This window comes from Leucopleurus acutus, assembly GCF_964270905.1.
Source record: "Leucopleurus acutus genome assembly, chromosome: 14".
NCBI lineage: Eukaryota > Metazoa > Chordata > Mammalia > Artiodactyla > Delphinidae > Leucopleurus > Leucopleurus acutus.
In genome coordinates, this window is record NC_139156.1 from 47,045,192 (window position 1) to 47,058,159 (window position 12,968).

At 45.4% G+C, this 12,968-nt stretch overlaps 2 protein-coding genes across 6 annotated transcripts in view; one reads left to right on the forward strand and one right to left on the reverse strand.

The window, feature by feature from the left end:
• ARHGAP22 (Rho GTPase activating protein 22) overlaps window positions 1–4,323 on the forward strand; it is a gene marked incomplete at both ends in the record, with an annotated part of 209,168 nt that extends 204,845 nt beyond the window's left edge. For all 5 annotated transcript variants that reach the window (XM_082854489.1, XM_082854490.1, XM_082854491.1 and 2 more), the window contains one exon: window positions 4,095–4,323. In XM_082854489.1, the coding sequence (XP_082710615.1) occupies window positions 4,095–4,323 (229 nt within the window). The remainder of the gene's footprint in view (window positions 1–4,094) is intronic.
• A 5,226-nt stretch (window positions 4,324–9,549) lies between these two features.
• MAPK8 (mitogen-activated protein kinase 8) overlaps window positions 9,550–12,968 on the reverse strand; it is a 118,003-nt gene continuing 114,584 nt past the window's right edge. Inside the window, exons 13-14 of the transcript XR_014326731.1 lie at window positions 11,778–12,048; window positions 9,550–9,694 (exon numbers count right to left, since the gene is read on the reverse strand). The gene's annotated coding sequence lies outside the window, so the exon portion shown is untranslated. The remainder of the gene's footprint in view (window positions 9,695–11,777; window positions 12,049–12,968) is intronic.

Genomic DNA, 12,968 nt, shown 5'->3' on the forward strand with positions numbered 1-12,968 from the left:
CTGGCAGAGTGTCTGGGCAAGCTCTGAAAGCGTGGCGGAGTCGGGGTGGGGCAGGCGGCAAGGCGTTTTGGCAGGAGTGATGCTTTGACTTTATTGCCAGTGAGATGTGAAGCTGCTGGAGGACCTGGAGGACTTTGGTCACTTTGATGAGGTGCACTGACTGCTGTGCTCAGGAGCGCTCGACGAGGCAGACAAAGACCAGTCAGGAGGCCATGGCCATCCAGGTCAGACCTGTGGCCGGCACGGACCTACGGGGCAGCAGACGAGGTGGGAGAAGCAGCCAGATTCTGAATATGTTTGGGTTTTTCCAGGTGATCAGGTGTGGTGGTGAGAAAAAGAACTGACTTGAGACACACCATTTTTGTTTTGGCCGAGTATCTGGAAGAAGGTGGTCACTGAGCCGAGGAGACTGGGGCTATAGGAGCGTGACTTGGGGAAGGAGGGCAGCAGCTCAGCTGAGGGTCTGTTAAGCTGGAGATACTTATTAAGTTTCTGAGTGGACTTGAGGGAGATAAAGATTGAGGGTTGTCAGCACACTGAGTGCTTTAAGTGCTTCAAGTCTGAGGCTGGACAAGGTCCCTCAAGGAGTGGCGTGGAGGCTGTGCTCAGGAGCACCAAGGGGCAGGGAGGACCTGGCAAAGGAGGGCCCTGGACGGGAGGAGAAGCAGTGAAGGGGGCTCATGGGGGGCCTGCTGCCCCTGCCTTGGGGAGGGTCTTCTGACATTATGCCCTGTGCTCCCCAGATAGGAGGCTGGGGTGAAGGAAGACTTTCTCCCTTCTCCATGCTTTTTTTTTTTTTAATTGAAGTATAGTTAGTTTACAACATTGTGCTAATCTCTTCTGTACAGCAAAGTGATTCAGTTATACATATATTCTTTTTCATATTATTTTCCATTATGGTTTATCCCAGGATATTGAATATAGTTCCCTGTGCTATACAATAGAACCTCCTTGTCTACCCATCCTATATATATAATAGTTTGCATCTGCTAATCCTGAACTCCGAATCCATCCCTCTCCCCACCGCCACCCCTCCCCCTTGGCAACCACAAGTCCGTTCTCTATGAGTGTTTCATAGATAAGTTCATTTGTGTCATATTTTAGATTCCACATATAAGTGATATCATATGATATTTTTCTTTCTCTGATTTGCTTCACTTAGTATGGTAATCTCTAGGTCCATCCATATTGCTGCAAATAGCATGATTTCATTCTTTTTTATGGCTGAGTAATATCCCATTGTATATATGTACCACATCTTCTTTATTCATTCATCTGTTGATGGACATTTAGGTTGTTTCCATGTCTTGGCTATTGTAAATAGTGCTGCTATGAACATAGGGGTGCATGTATATTTTTGAATTAGAGTTTTGTCTGGGTATATGCCCAGGAGTGGGATTGCTGGATCATATGGCAACTCTATTTTTAGTTTTTTGAGGAACCTCCATACTGTTCTCCATAGTGGCTGCACCAACTTAACATTCCCACCAACAGTGTTAGAGGATTCCCTTTTCTCCACACCCTCTTCAACATGTTATTTTTAGACTTTTTAGTGATGGCCATTCTGACCAGTGTGAGGTGCTACCTCATTGTAGTTTTGATTTGCATTTCTAAGAATTAGTGATGATGAGTATCTTTTCATGTGCCTATTGGCCATCTGTATGTCGTCTTTGGAGAAATGTCTATTTAGGTCTTCTGCCCATTTTTCAACTGGGTTGTTTGCTTTTTTGTTACTGAATTGTATGAGCGGTTTTGGAAATTAAGCCCTTGTCGGTCACATCATTTGCAAGTATTTTCTCCCATTCCATAGGTTGTCTTTCCGTTTTGTTTGTGGTTCCCTTTGCTGTGCAAAAGCTTATAAGTTTGATTAGGTCGCATTTGTTTATTTTTGCTTTTATTTCTGTTGCCTGGGAGACTGACCTAAGAAAACATTGTCATGACTTATGTCAGAGAACGTTTTGCCTATGTTCTTTTCTAGGAGTTTTATTTATGGTGTCACGTCTTAGGTCTTTAATCCATTTTGAGTTTATTTTTGTGTATAGTGTGAGAGTGTGTTCTAACTTCACTGATTTGCATGAGGCTGTCCAACTTTCCCAACACCACTTGCTAAAGAAACTGTCTTTTCCCCATTGTATATTCTTGCCTCCTCTGTCGAGGGTTATTTGACCATAGGTGTGTGGGTTTACTTCCGGGCTCTTTATTCTGTTCCATTGATTCATATGTCTGTTTTTGTGCCAATACCATGCTATTTTGATTACTCTAGCTTTGTAATATTGCCTTAAGTCTGGGAGTGCTATGCCTCCTGCTTTGTTTTTTTTCCTCAGGATTGCTTTGGCAATTCTGGGCCTTTCACAGTTCCATATAAATTTTAGGATTATTTGTTCTAGTTCTGTGAAAAATGTCATGGGTAATTTGACAGGGATTGCATCAAATCTGTAGATTGCTTTGGGTACTATGACCATTTTAACAATATTCTTCCAATCCAAGAGCATGGGATATCCTTCCATTTCTTTGAATCACCTTCAATTTCCTTTATTATTAATGTTTTGTAGTTCTCAGCATGTAAGTCTTTCACTGCCTTGGTGAGATTTATTCGTAAGGTTTTTTGTTTTGTTTTTTTTTTGGATGCAATTTTAAAGGGGATTGTTTGTTTCATTGTTAGTATAAAGAAATGCAACCAATTTCTATATGTTTATCTTGTATCCTGCTACCTTGCTGAATTCGTTTATCAGTTCTAGTAGTTTTTGCGTGGAGTATTTAGGGTTTTTTTTTTTTTTTCTTTTTGCGGTACGCGAGCCTCTCACTGTGTGGCCTCTCCCGTTGCGGAGCACAGGCTCTGGACGCGCAGGCTCAGCGGCCATGGCTCACGGGCCCAGCCGCTCTGTGGCATGTGGGATTTTCCCGGACTGGGGCACGAACCCATGTCCCCTGCATCCGCAGGCGGACTCTCAACCACTGCGCCACCAGGGAAGCCCTAGGGTTTTCTATATATAGTATCATGTCGTCTGCAAGTAATAACTTTACCTCCTCTCTACCAATTTGAATACCTTTTATTTCTTTTCCTTGTCTGATTGCTGTGTCTAGGACTTGCAGTACTATATCGAAGTAGTGAAAGTGGGCATCCTTCTCTTCTTCCAGACTTTAGCCCTCCTCCATGCTCTGTGTTCAGTGGTTGAGGGTGAAGGCCCAGGCCTCATCCTGGATGGGGCAGGGAATGGATATTTGCTTCAGGTACACCATGTGCCAGGTGGTATGCTGTGCACACGTGGTCTCCTTGGTCCATCGTAGCTATAGTGCATAAGTGGAAGGCCGTCCCCTGCATTTTCAGGGTGAGACACCAGGGCTCAGTGAAGTTTGGATCCTGCCCACAGTCATGTGTCTTGTAGTCAGGTCAGTTCCTAGGAGCCAGGCGCAGCAAGTCCCTCATGTCTCACAGGAGTGGGTCGTCTGGTTGAAAAGATAGATGTGTTAACCTCTACAGAGGCCTGAGGTGTAGCTCTGTGGTAGCAAAAAGGAGCAGTAATGTGGGTTATATGCTGGGGAGGATCAAGAGAAGCTTCCCAGAGGCTGAGACATTTGGGCTCAGGTGTGAAGGCCGAGAGATGGAAGATGAAGTGACAACCTGAATGGGGTTTCCTGTGAGTTGCTGTCTGTCTCTGCCTGAAGCTTCTCGTAGAAGAGCAAACGTGAGGACAGTTTCCTGCTTCCCTCTCGGTGCAGGGCTCAGTCCTGTTCTCTGCCAGATGGCAGTCCATCCCTCAGCAGGACAGCTGGCTGGGAGGGGAGGGTAAGTAAGTGGTCTTCGTATTTGAGTGAGGACTCAGGAAGGCCCCTGGCCTCTGGTGCCAAAGGCTGAGGGGGGAGGGTCTCGGGGATGAAGCCCAACTGGCTTGGGGGAAAGCCCCAGGGTCTTGTGAGGAGATGCAGTCCGCGCGGCCTCACCCAGCACCGGGTCTGAGCCCGCACACATCCTTCCCCTGGTCCCAGGCCTTACCAGCTCCTTTGCCCCATCAAGTGTCTGCTGACAATGGAGTTTTCTTGGCAAACCCAGCAGGCCCAAGTCTAAAATGATGTCTTTCTTCTTGAATTTTAAGACTCGAAGAAGGTAGTGCCGACCTGAGGAAACGAATGTTACAGCTAGAAGAACAACTAGACCAGGAAAAGAAAAAGTACACAATGCTGGAAATAAAGCTGAGGAACTCGGAGCGGGCACGGGAGGACGCAGAGAAGAGGAACCAGCTGCTGCAGAAGGAAATGGAGGAGTTTTTTTCAACCCTGGGAAGCCTGACTGCTGGGGCAAAAGGTGCCAGAGCACCAAAGTAAAGGAGTGGGGAGAGTTCTGTGCTGCTGCTCAGCTTGCCCTCCCCAACCTCCCGCGGCCTCGGGAGGAACCAGAGCCTCTGCAGCTTGGCCCTGGGCCTCAGTGGTGCCAGGAGGTCTGGTGCCAGCTGGAGAGAGCAGTCCTGACACCCCCTGTCGGGAGCCCGAGCCCTGCTCTGGAGCTGGATGCTGCTCTGACTGAGTAGGGTATGGCAGGCATCAGGGGGGACAGTCCCGTGGCTGCCAAAACAGGTGGCACCTGGGATCTGAGTAGCTCACCAGGACCTTTTTGCATTCTTTATTAAATCTGCCCTGAAAGCATGATGCCTGGATGCCTGACTCCTTCATGGGCATGCGAAGTGAGGGTACCAACTGACCTCTCCTGTTTCTCGCAGGGTTGGGAGTCCTCAAGGTGTCCCATGGGTGGAATGGCGTGGGGCCTTCAGAAGTGGGGTGCAAAGGTCCCAGAGGAGCTGTTGCCGTGGTCACTGAAGCTGGACTTAGCCACATGTCTGTGCTCTCAGCTCCATCTTCTGTGCTCTGGGCAGGACGGCTTACCTCACTGCTTGCTCCCTCTCTGGGCCACCTGGGCCTCTGCAGCTTGTGTCTGTCCTGGAATTCCTCTCAGGCCTTCCCCTGTAACCTGCTTTCCTTCCCTTGACTCTAGCTCTGCTCCAAAGCCAGAGCCTGTGAGTCAGAGCTCAGCAAGGGTGCTGCACTCCCTGCTTCTGCACCCCGGGAGTGTGCAGGGTGACAAGGTGTGCCTCTAAAGGAAAGGTGAGCCAAGGTGATAGGTAGTGCCTGTTCTCTGTCCTCCAGGTACAGACGCCTCAGACTGTGCCCATCTCCCTAGCAAATTCCCCTCGAGCTGGTGCTAACCCCTCTCCCTTCCCTGACTGCTTACCTTCGTCCTCCAGTTCATCCTCAGACTTCAAGGCTCCACGGGGGTAAATCCTTCAAGAAAACCTTTCCGTGGCTGCCGCCACACACAGTCCAGGCCTGGGCCAGAGCTCCACAGGATGGGCCTTCAGGGGCACCAAAGAAGCCACCTCTAAGCAGAGAGGACTGGCCTCTGGGGCACAGGCAGTGCTAGCACCAGCATCACTTGCTCCTGCTCATGGTGTCCTTACCTATCACCCCTCACTACCCCCAGCCGTAAACTGCAGTGGTTTTGAGCGGAGTGGGGTCAACAAAGTGCCCCAATTTCCGACTATCGTCTCTGGAGAAGTCATTCAGGCCCAACCACCCATCTACCTCGAGTCAGGTATAAACTATCATGTGATAGCAATCCTCTAAATGCCAGGGTCTCAGTGCTCCCAGAAGTGCTGGCTCTGCACTCTAAGGTGCAAGCCTACAGGCCCAGGCCAACTAGTAACTCTTAACAGTGGTGAGGCAGGCCAATGACTGGTCTGCTGCTGGGTCACTTTTGGCCTCACCAGCCAAGAGGACAAGTGGCTGCCGAGGGCCTTCAGCAGCATCAGCAGCCCGAGTTCTCTTGCAGAGCTCTGAGGGGTGGGACGAGTGGAGAGCGCTACCTGCATCTGCTCCCAGGACCAGTGCCATCACAGCACTGGATGCTGGGTGACAAGCTTTCCCAGAAGGTGAAATATTGCCTTCCTCTGTTCAAGGAGAAAGAAAATAATACGAAGTGACTGATTCCTCACAACAACTCAGTAACAAAGGAATTAGCTGCATGCTCCCCATTCAGAGGAGAAACTGAGGCTAGGAGGAGATTGGTGGGAACACCAGTGTACTTTATGGTCCTGAGTTCCCTCACCACAGCCCTGAAATTCTGCCGACTTTGACCTAGAGAGAAAATGCTGCCAGGCTATCAAAAGAGCAGAAAAGACCAAAGGGGTTTCACATGATGAAAGGGAGGCTGTCTTCTCTTAGCCAGTAATAGTGGCAAAGCTCAGCTTCTGGCCAAGTCCTTGCCCCAAACCAGCTCATGAGCCGCATCTGCCACCTGCTGGCAAAACTAAGACCTGCAGATGTGATTTTTCTCTGAAAATTAGTTGGCAATGAACGTCTACTGACGTTCTGCCCTCCAATTTCCATTTAACAGCACCCTCCATTCTATCTGTAAAACGTACTGACTTCTGCCTGTAAAGCACGCTGAGCACTGAGACTGGGGGGCTCTGGCCCAGTACCCTGTACTCATCTGCTTCATTCTCCCCAGTTGAGTTGCATTTACAGAACCTGTTCCCAAACCTGTGGATTCAAGTTGTACCTATGGTAATGACATCATTTAATATTTAGTAAGCCGATGCAACTAGAGATTATCATACTAAGTGAAGTAAATCAGAAAGAGAAAGACAAATGTATGATATCACATATGGAATCTAAAATATGACACAAATGAACCTGTCTATGAAACAGAAACAGAATCACAGACATAGAGAACAGAGTGGTGGTTGCTGAGGGGGAGGGGGTTGGGGGAGGGATGGAGTGGGAGTTTGGGATTAGCAGATGCAAACTATTACATACAGAATGGATAAACAAGGTCCTACTGTCTAGCACAGGGAACTATATTCAATATCCTATGATAAACCATAATGGGAAAGAATATAAAAAAAGAATGTGTATGTGTGTGTGTATATATATATATATACACACACACAACTGACTTTGCTGTACAGCAGTAATTAAAATAACATTGTACTTCAATTAAAAAAATACATTTGAGAATCTGATGAAGCCTATGGACCCTCTGAAGAAAAATAACCACATATACTAAAAATTCAGCTTTCAGAGACCTCTTGAAGCCTGTCACTAAATTCTGTAATCAGAGTTTAGAAATTAAGGGGTTAATAACAATAAATCCTTAAATTTTAAAATAATAAGTAAACCAATGAATTATAAATGTGAAAAGACAGGGAATCAATTTTTTGAAAACCTACATGAATGCTCTCAGTAAAGGCAACTTACTAAAGATTGTCAAATTATGGATGAATCAACCATGCAATAGTGGAAAATTGAAAATCTAGGATTCTGCTCCCAAATTACTTCAAAAGTGTTTTAAAATCTGTCTTTGACTCTAAAGAAAAACTGGAAATTTTAAGTCTCATACTGAAAAAAAGGGAGTTGGCTTATTTTAAGACTGGCAAATGTCCCTTTTTTAAGAAGTTAGAATACAGTTTTAGGGATGTGTGTGTATGAAAGAGAGGCAGAGACAGAAAAACAGAGGGAGAGATATTCTTTGTTTTACCTGGCTGGTGGAATAACAGACCAGGCATGAACCGTGTTCACTCCACACAGTAAACGGGCTTCAGAATGGAGTCCACATAACCAGGCTCCGTGATCTGTGGGCAATAAATGGAGTCAGTAACAATATCCCCCTCCTTTTGATGCAGGGCCCCAGCCCCCTGGAGAGTTCTCCCAGTATCCTACATAGTTCCATCACAAAGGGACAGCAAGACATGGCAGCAGCAGTGGTGGAGTAACTGTCATATCTACTTAGCTGGGAGCTGTCTCACATGAGACACTGTCCCTTTGTGACAGAACTGAGACTGAAGGACAGGAAGGGGCAGTCATGCAACCAGACAGCCACAGACAGAAGGAGAAGAGCTATAATAAAAGTTACATGAGTGCCAGCATCCTTGCTGGCATGGTGGGAGATGGACACGGCTAGAATCAGGCAGGGGCCCGACCGTGTAGGGCCCTGTCTCCCATGGTAGAGTTATTTTTATTTGAAGGGATATAGGAAGGCATTCAAGTGCTTTAAATAAACAGACATGAATTGGCTTGCATTCAACAAGACTCCTTTGGCCCCTGGTGGACAGTGGATGAATTTGGGGGCAGGAGGGAGTAGCAGCAGGGAATTTAGTCAGGGAACTACTGGTGTGGTCCAGGCCAAGTGGAGTAGTGTTGACAGGCCAGAAGCTAGACAGTAATGGACTGAAGACTGAATGAGAGGTGAAGGGAAGACACTGTGCCCAGACCAGTCCTTCCAGAAGTGCCGATGTGAATGGGAGCAGAGAAATAGGGTGGTAAAGTGGAGGGGGCAAGGGAGAGCTTTTAAAGAAGGGGATTACTAGAGCATGCTTGTATGCTGCCAAGAATGATCCAGCAGAGAGGGAGAGACTGGTGAGGAAGAAAAGAAGGCAATAATGAGGAGAGGCAAGTCTGAAAAAAGATAAGGAAAGTGGAGGGGTTGGCTTCGGAGAGAGGAGATAGGAAGATGGAGGACGGGGACACAGTTGAGGTAGGTTTATGGAAATGCATACCGAACTCTTTGAGAAGTCCTGAAAAATGATGAACATGCTTACGTTTAGTTAGCAGCCCCAAATTTATTTGAACACAAAACGCTTTATTCACATATGATTTCTCAGGCAGTAGAGCACAGTGGTTAGAATGAAAACGGAGGCAGACTACCCAGATTCAAATCCTAGCCCCACTGCATTATTGGCTGTGTAGCCCTGAGCAAGTTACTCAGCATCTCTGTGCCTCAGTTTGATCATATAATAGGAGGGGAGAGTAACAGTTCTTACCTCATAAAGTTGTTGTAAAAACTGTGAGCTCATACAGTCAAAGCACTTAAGTGCCTGCCATAGAGTAAGCTCTCCAAGAATATTGCTACTAATTCAATACAGAACTAGTGTTGAGTGCAACAAACTTGGGGCATCACTGCTAGGTATTGAGTCCTTGAAGGGTTTTAGGGAGGGCGAGGGCATGATAACCACTTTGGCAGCATGGTCTGTCCCTCCTCCACTTCCTCCTCCCTTTCTGGGCTCCATCAGCAGTCTCCTGGTACCTTCCCAGTTCCCTTCTTAACACCCTGGAGCATGACCTACCTCATTCTTTGCTGCACACTGTCTCCCACTGTCGCTGCTCCCGGTGGAGGATTTGGTATTTAGTTCTCCAAGGCAGCTGGTAACAAATGGACGGGCCATATCAGAAGCATCTTGGGAAGCTTGTAGAAAAACCATCCCCCTCATAGTTCTATTTCTATATCAGAATCACCTTCTCCCTCTAAACCCTTCTGAGAAAACAGAGCCATAAAGAGTTTAGGCAGCTTGCTGTAGGTGAGGCAACTAGTGTGAAGCCAGGATTCTACTTTAGGTATCTGGTGTCAGAGCACATGCTCACATTACTACAGTAATTTCATAGTGCTGTATGCAGTTTCCTTATGCCAGATTTTGAAGGCAGTGAATACTGGATTTCAGAGGATAGAAACGGTATAGAAGATAGTCCTAGTCATTAGCTTACCCAGACCAATATTGATTGAATGCCTACTTCCCAGTCATCGTGATCTAGGAGTAAGACAGGCTCTCCATCCAAGGGATTCCAAGGTGAAGCATCAGTAGATTAGCACACAGGATGCCCTCACAGAACAAAAGGAAAAGACATACAGCACGTTGTTGTCTTTTATTCTCTGTGGAACAAAATGGGGAGTGCATGAACGAATAAATTAAAGGAAACATGCAATGGGGACATGAAATAAAAAGTCCTTGCAGAGAAAGTTTATCAGGGGAGAAATTATCAAACGTGGGCCTTCAGCAATGAGGATTTCAAATGGGCAAATGGCGGGAGTAATGTGCATAAAGATGTAAAGTATATGCCATGGAGGAGGTTCAGCTGGAATGAGCTGAATGGCAGGAATGATATATGAAATAGAATCAAAACAATGTTTAATTCTGCTTCTCAGAAAAAACAACAGCAACAACCCTCAATACTGATTTTGAGGCATGTCTCTCAAGTGAGAATTATTCTTACCAACCACATGAAAATTGGGACTACTAGGGATGAAGAGGATGACTTGGGGGTCAGCATGTATATTAGTTCTCAGATGGGGGACCACACAAAATTCCTCCCTTTCTCTGCAACATTTCTCCATTATCTTAAACCATTTCTATTCCTTTCCAAGGCTAAAGTCAACAATTATATTTGCTTTACACTAATTATTTTGATAAAAGTACACGAAGTAAATCATTTCAGCAGCCCTGTGACAGACTATCTCCCATCCTGTGACAGATGCAGCAGCACCAGGCTCAGCAAAGCTGAAACCTGTCCAAGATTACCCACTCTCTCCATCTGGAGCTCAGGCTGGATCCACAGGATTCAGTAGATCCCACCCTCTCCAGGACCTTGTCTCATCGAGGCACATGTGCTTTTAAATTCTCCCTTTTAACGTGTTCTGACCCTTCAGTCTACCCCTCAAGACATTGTCATGATTCTTTATATTTCCTGCCAACTTTTGGTAAGTACTGTTTTTACTACTGCTTCACTACTCACTCAATCCTCAGCAATCACAACTATGCCCCCACCTGTCCGGGTAACTCTAACAGTCTTACTTATGTTACATCCAACAGGAATCCCCTATCTTTTCCCTCTGTCCACAAAAGGACACTAGTGAAAATGGTGCACAGACCACACAAGGGGATGACGCAGACCTCACGAGGAAAGGGACTACAAGACTGGAGAGGTCTACAGGCAGTTAGGGAGCAATCTTTCCTTTCCTTCCACTCCTGAAATACTAAGTGGCAAGCGGATGCCATACCTGAAGTGTGTTCTGTCATGAACTGTGATGTACAAACTGTAAAATACACTGAATATATTTTCCCTGCACAATCTCTTGTGTGCTGACCAACTGGCCCCAAATGCTAATCTTGGCAACTTCACTTATGTTATGGCAATCTGAGTCCCCAATTTTCCATTCTCAATATGAACAAAGTATCTGGCTTCCCAGTCACCAATCTCCATGCCTCGTCTAACCAGACCTGATCCCACTGTCAGTGACCCTCATAAAACAAAGGTGTGTATCATATTAACTCCTCTTTCTCACAAACCAGTAGTTCCTACTGCCTTTAAAATGATGACAATTTCTTCAAAACGTTTCAATTCTGATCTTCAACTTTTCAGTCTTATCTCCCATCACATTCTCTCTTTACATTCACACCCCGCCAGACCATTCCTCACTCCTTGCCTTTCTCTTTACCTGGGAATACCCTTCCTCTCCAAAAATGCCTTAAAAAATATGCCTCCTCTGCGAAACCCTCATTTCCTCTAATCAGTCCTTCCCTGTGTCCCTTCAGCATGGTCTTTGTTCCTCACACAACACTTACTTCAATCAGGCTGCCTAGACTCTGAGTGTCATCCATTTTTAGATCACTCCTCACTTCCAGCTTCTAACATAGGGTCTTAGACATATATGCACACATTAATTGATGGAATTAAATGAAATATATTACTAACTACCAAAGCAGGAAAAGAGACAACAGGATGTTGTAAATGAAATATGTTAGAAGTCTAACTTTACAGAGCATATTTGAAGTATCTTTTAGTTTCAAATGAAGTCCAAAGACATATTGGTGTATTAGCTATAAAAGCTAAATAAAAAAATTTCAAACCACAAAAACAGTACAAATCAATTTTCATTCACATAAAGTCAATGGACCTTTTGAGAAGCAACAGTAAAATAAATGTAGTACCTCAATTAACAAGAATGCATTACTTACTCCATTTTATTTGGTGTCACTAGGGTATTATGGCTGGGTGGAAATTAAATTAACTCAACACTCCACACGGATGTCTGCTCTTGCCACCCAGTCTATCACTGGAGGCCTCTTCCTTGACTGTGATGAGGCAGAGAGCACCAGGTTGGCAATCACATCAGCTGATGGAGCAGCAGTGGTCAGGCAGAAGCTTGGCCCAGGCTATCCTTTCCTCAGAGCAGGGAAGCATGAATGCAGGCAAGGGGGGTGGGACCCTCATGGATATGAGCGTTATCTGGAGCAAGAGTGGAGCAAGATGGAGGAGTGTCACCACATGGAGACTGGGCACATGCAGCGACAGACCCTGACACCCACACAGCAGCCTGCCCAGTGTAGGCAAAGAGAACACCTGCATGGCAAAGCTGGAAATGCGCTCAGAGCTGAAATCCCTGGTTTGTTTTGAAACAGATCCTTTTAAAATACTTATTCTTGCCAAGTGGCCATGGTGGCTGCTCTCTCACATGGTTACAAAGAACTATAGGTTAAGGGCATTGAAGCAAATTCCCTTTTTAAAATAATGTTTCTCTAGCAAGTTCAAACACCAGAAAAGCAAGAGTAGGTAAACGAGAAAACCAGGGTGATAGTTTAGCCTCTTCACAGTTTGTATAAAATCCAAATCTAAGAGACCTGCCCTAGCACCCCTTTGATCTCAATCCATAGGAAATCTTAAAATTGCCCAGAAAAACTTTTTATCAAAAATTTATATTTTGTTTTCAATGAAAAACTCTTAATTTCATAATTTTCATATCACTTTTTTCTTTTTTATTTAAAATATTATAACCAATTAACATACTAGATAACATTGTTTACATTCCAGTGGTGCATGTTTAATGACTAGGGCATGAATGATTAAAAACCACAATAATTATCTCAGCATTCCCTACAAAGTGCCCCATTTGTTTTATCTAGAGGAGGGGAGAGGAGAGGGAATGGAACACAGGGAAGAGAGAGGAAATGAAGAAGGAATGGCATCATATAGGGAGAAAAGCAAATGTCAATTATGATACTTGGGTTTCAGGTTTCAAAACCTGTTGAACAGGATAAACTATAATGAGAAAATAGATGTCACAGTCCAGGTAGACAGCTAGTTCAGTTTAACTTCATCATTCAGCTAAAAGATTAAGAGCTTCTCAAAAATATACCAAATATTGGGCC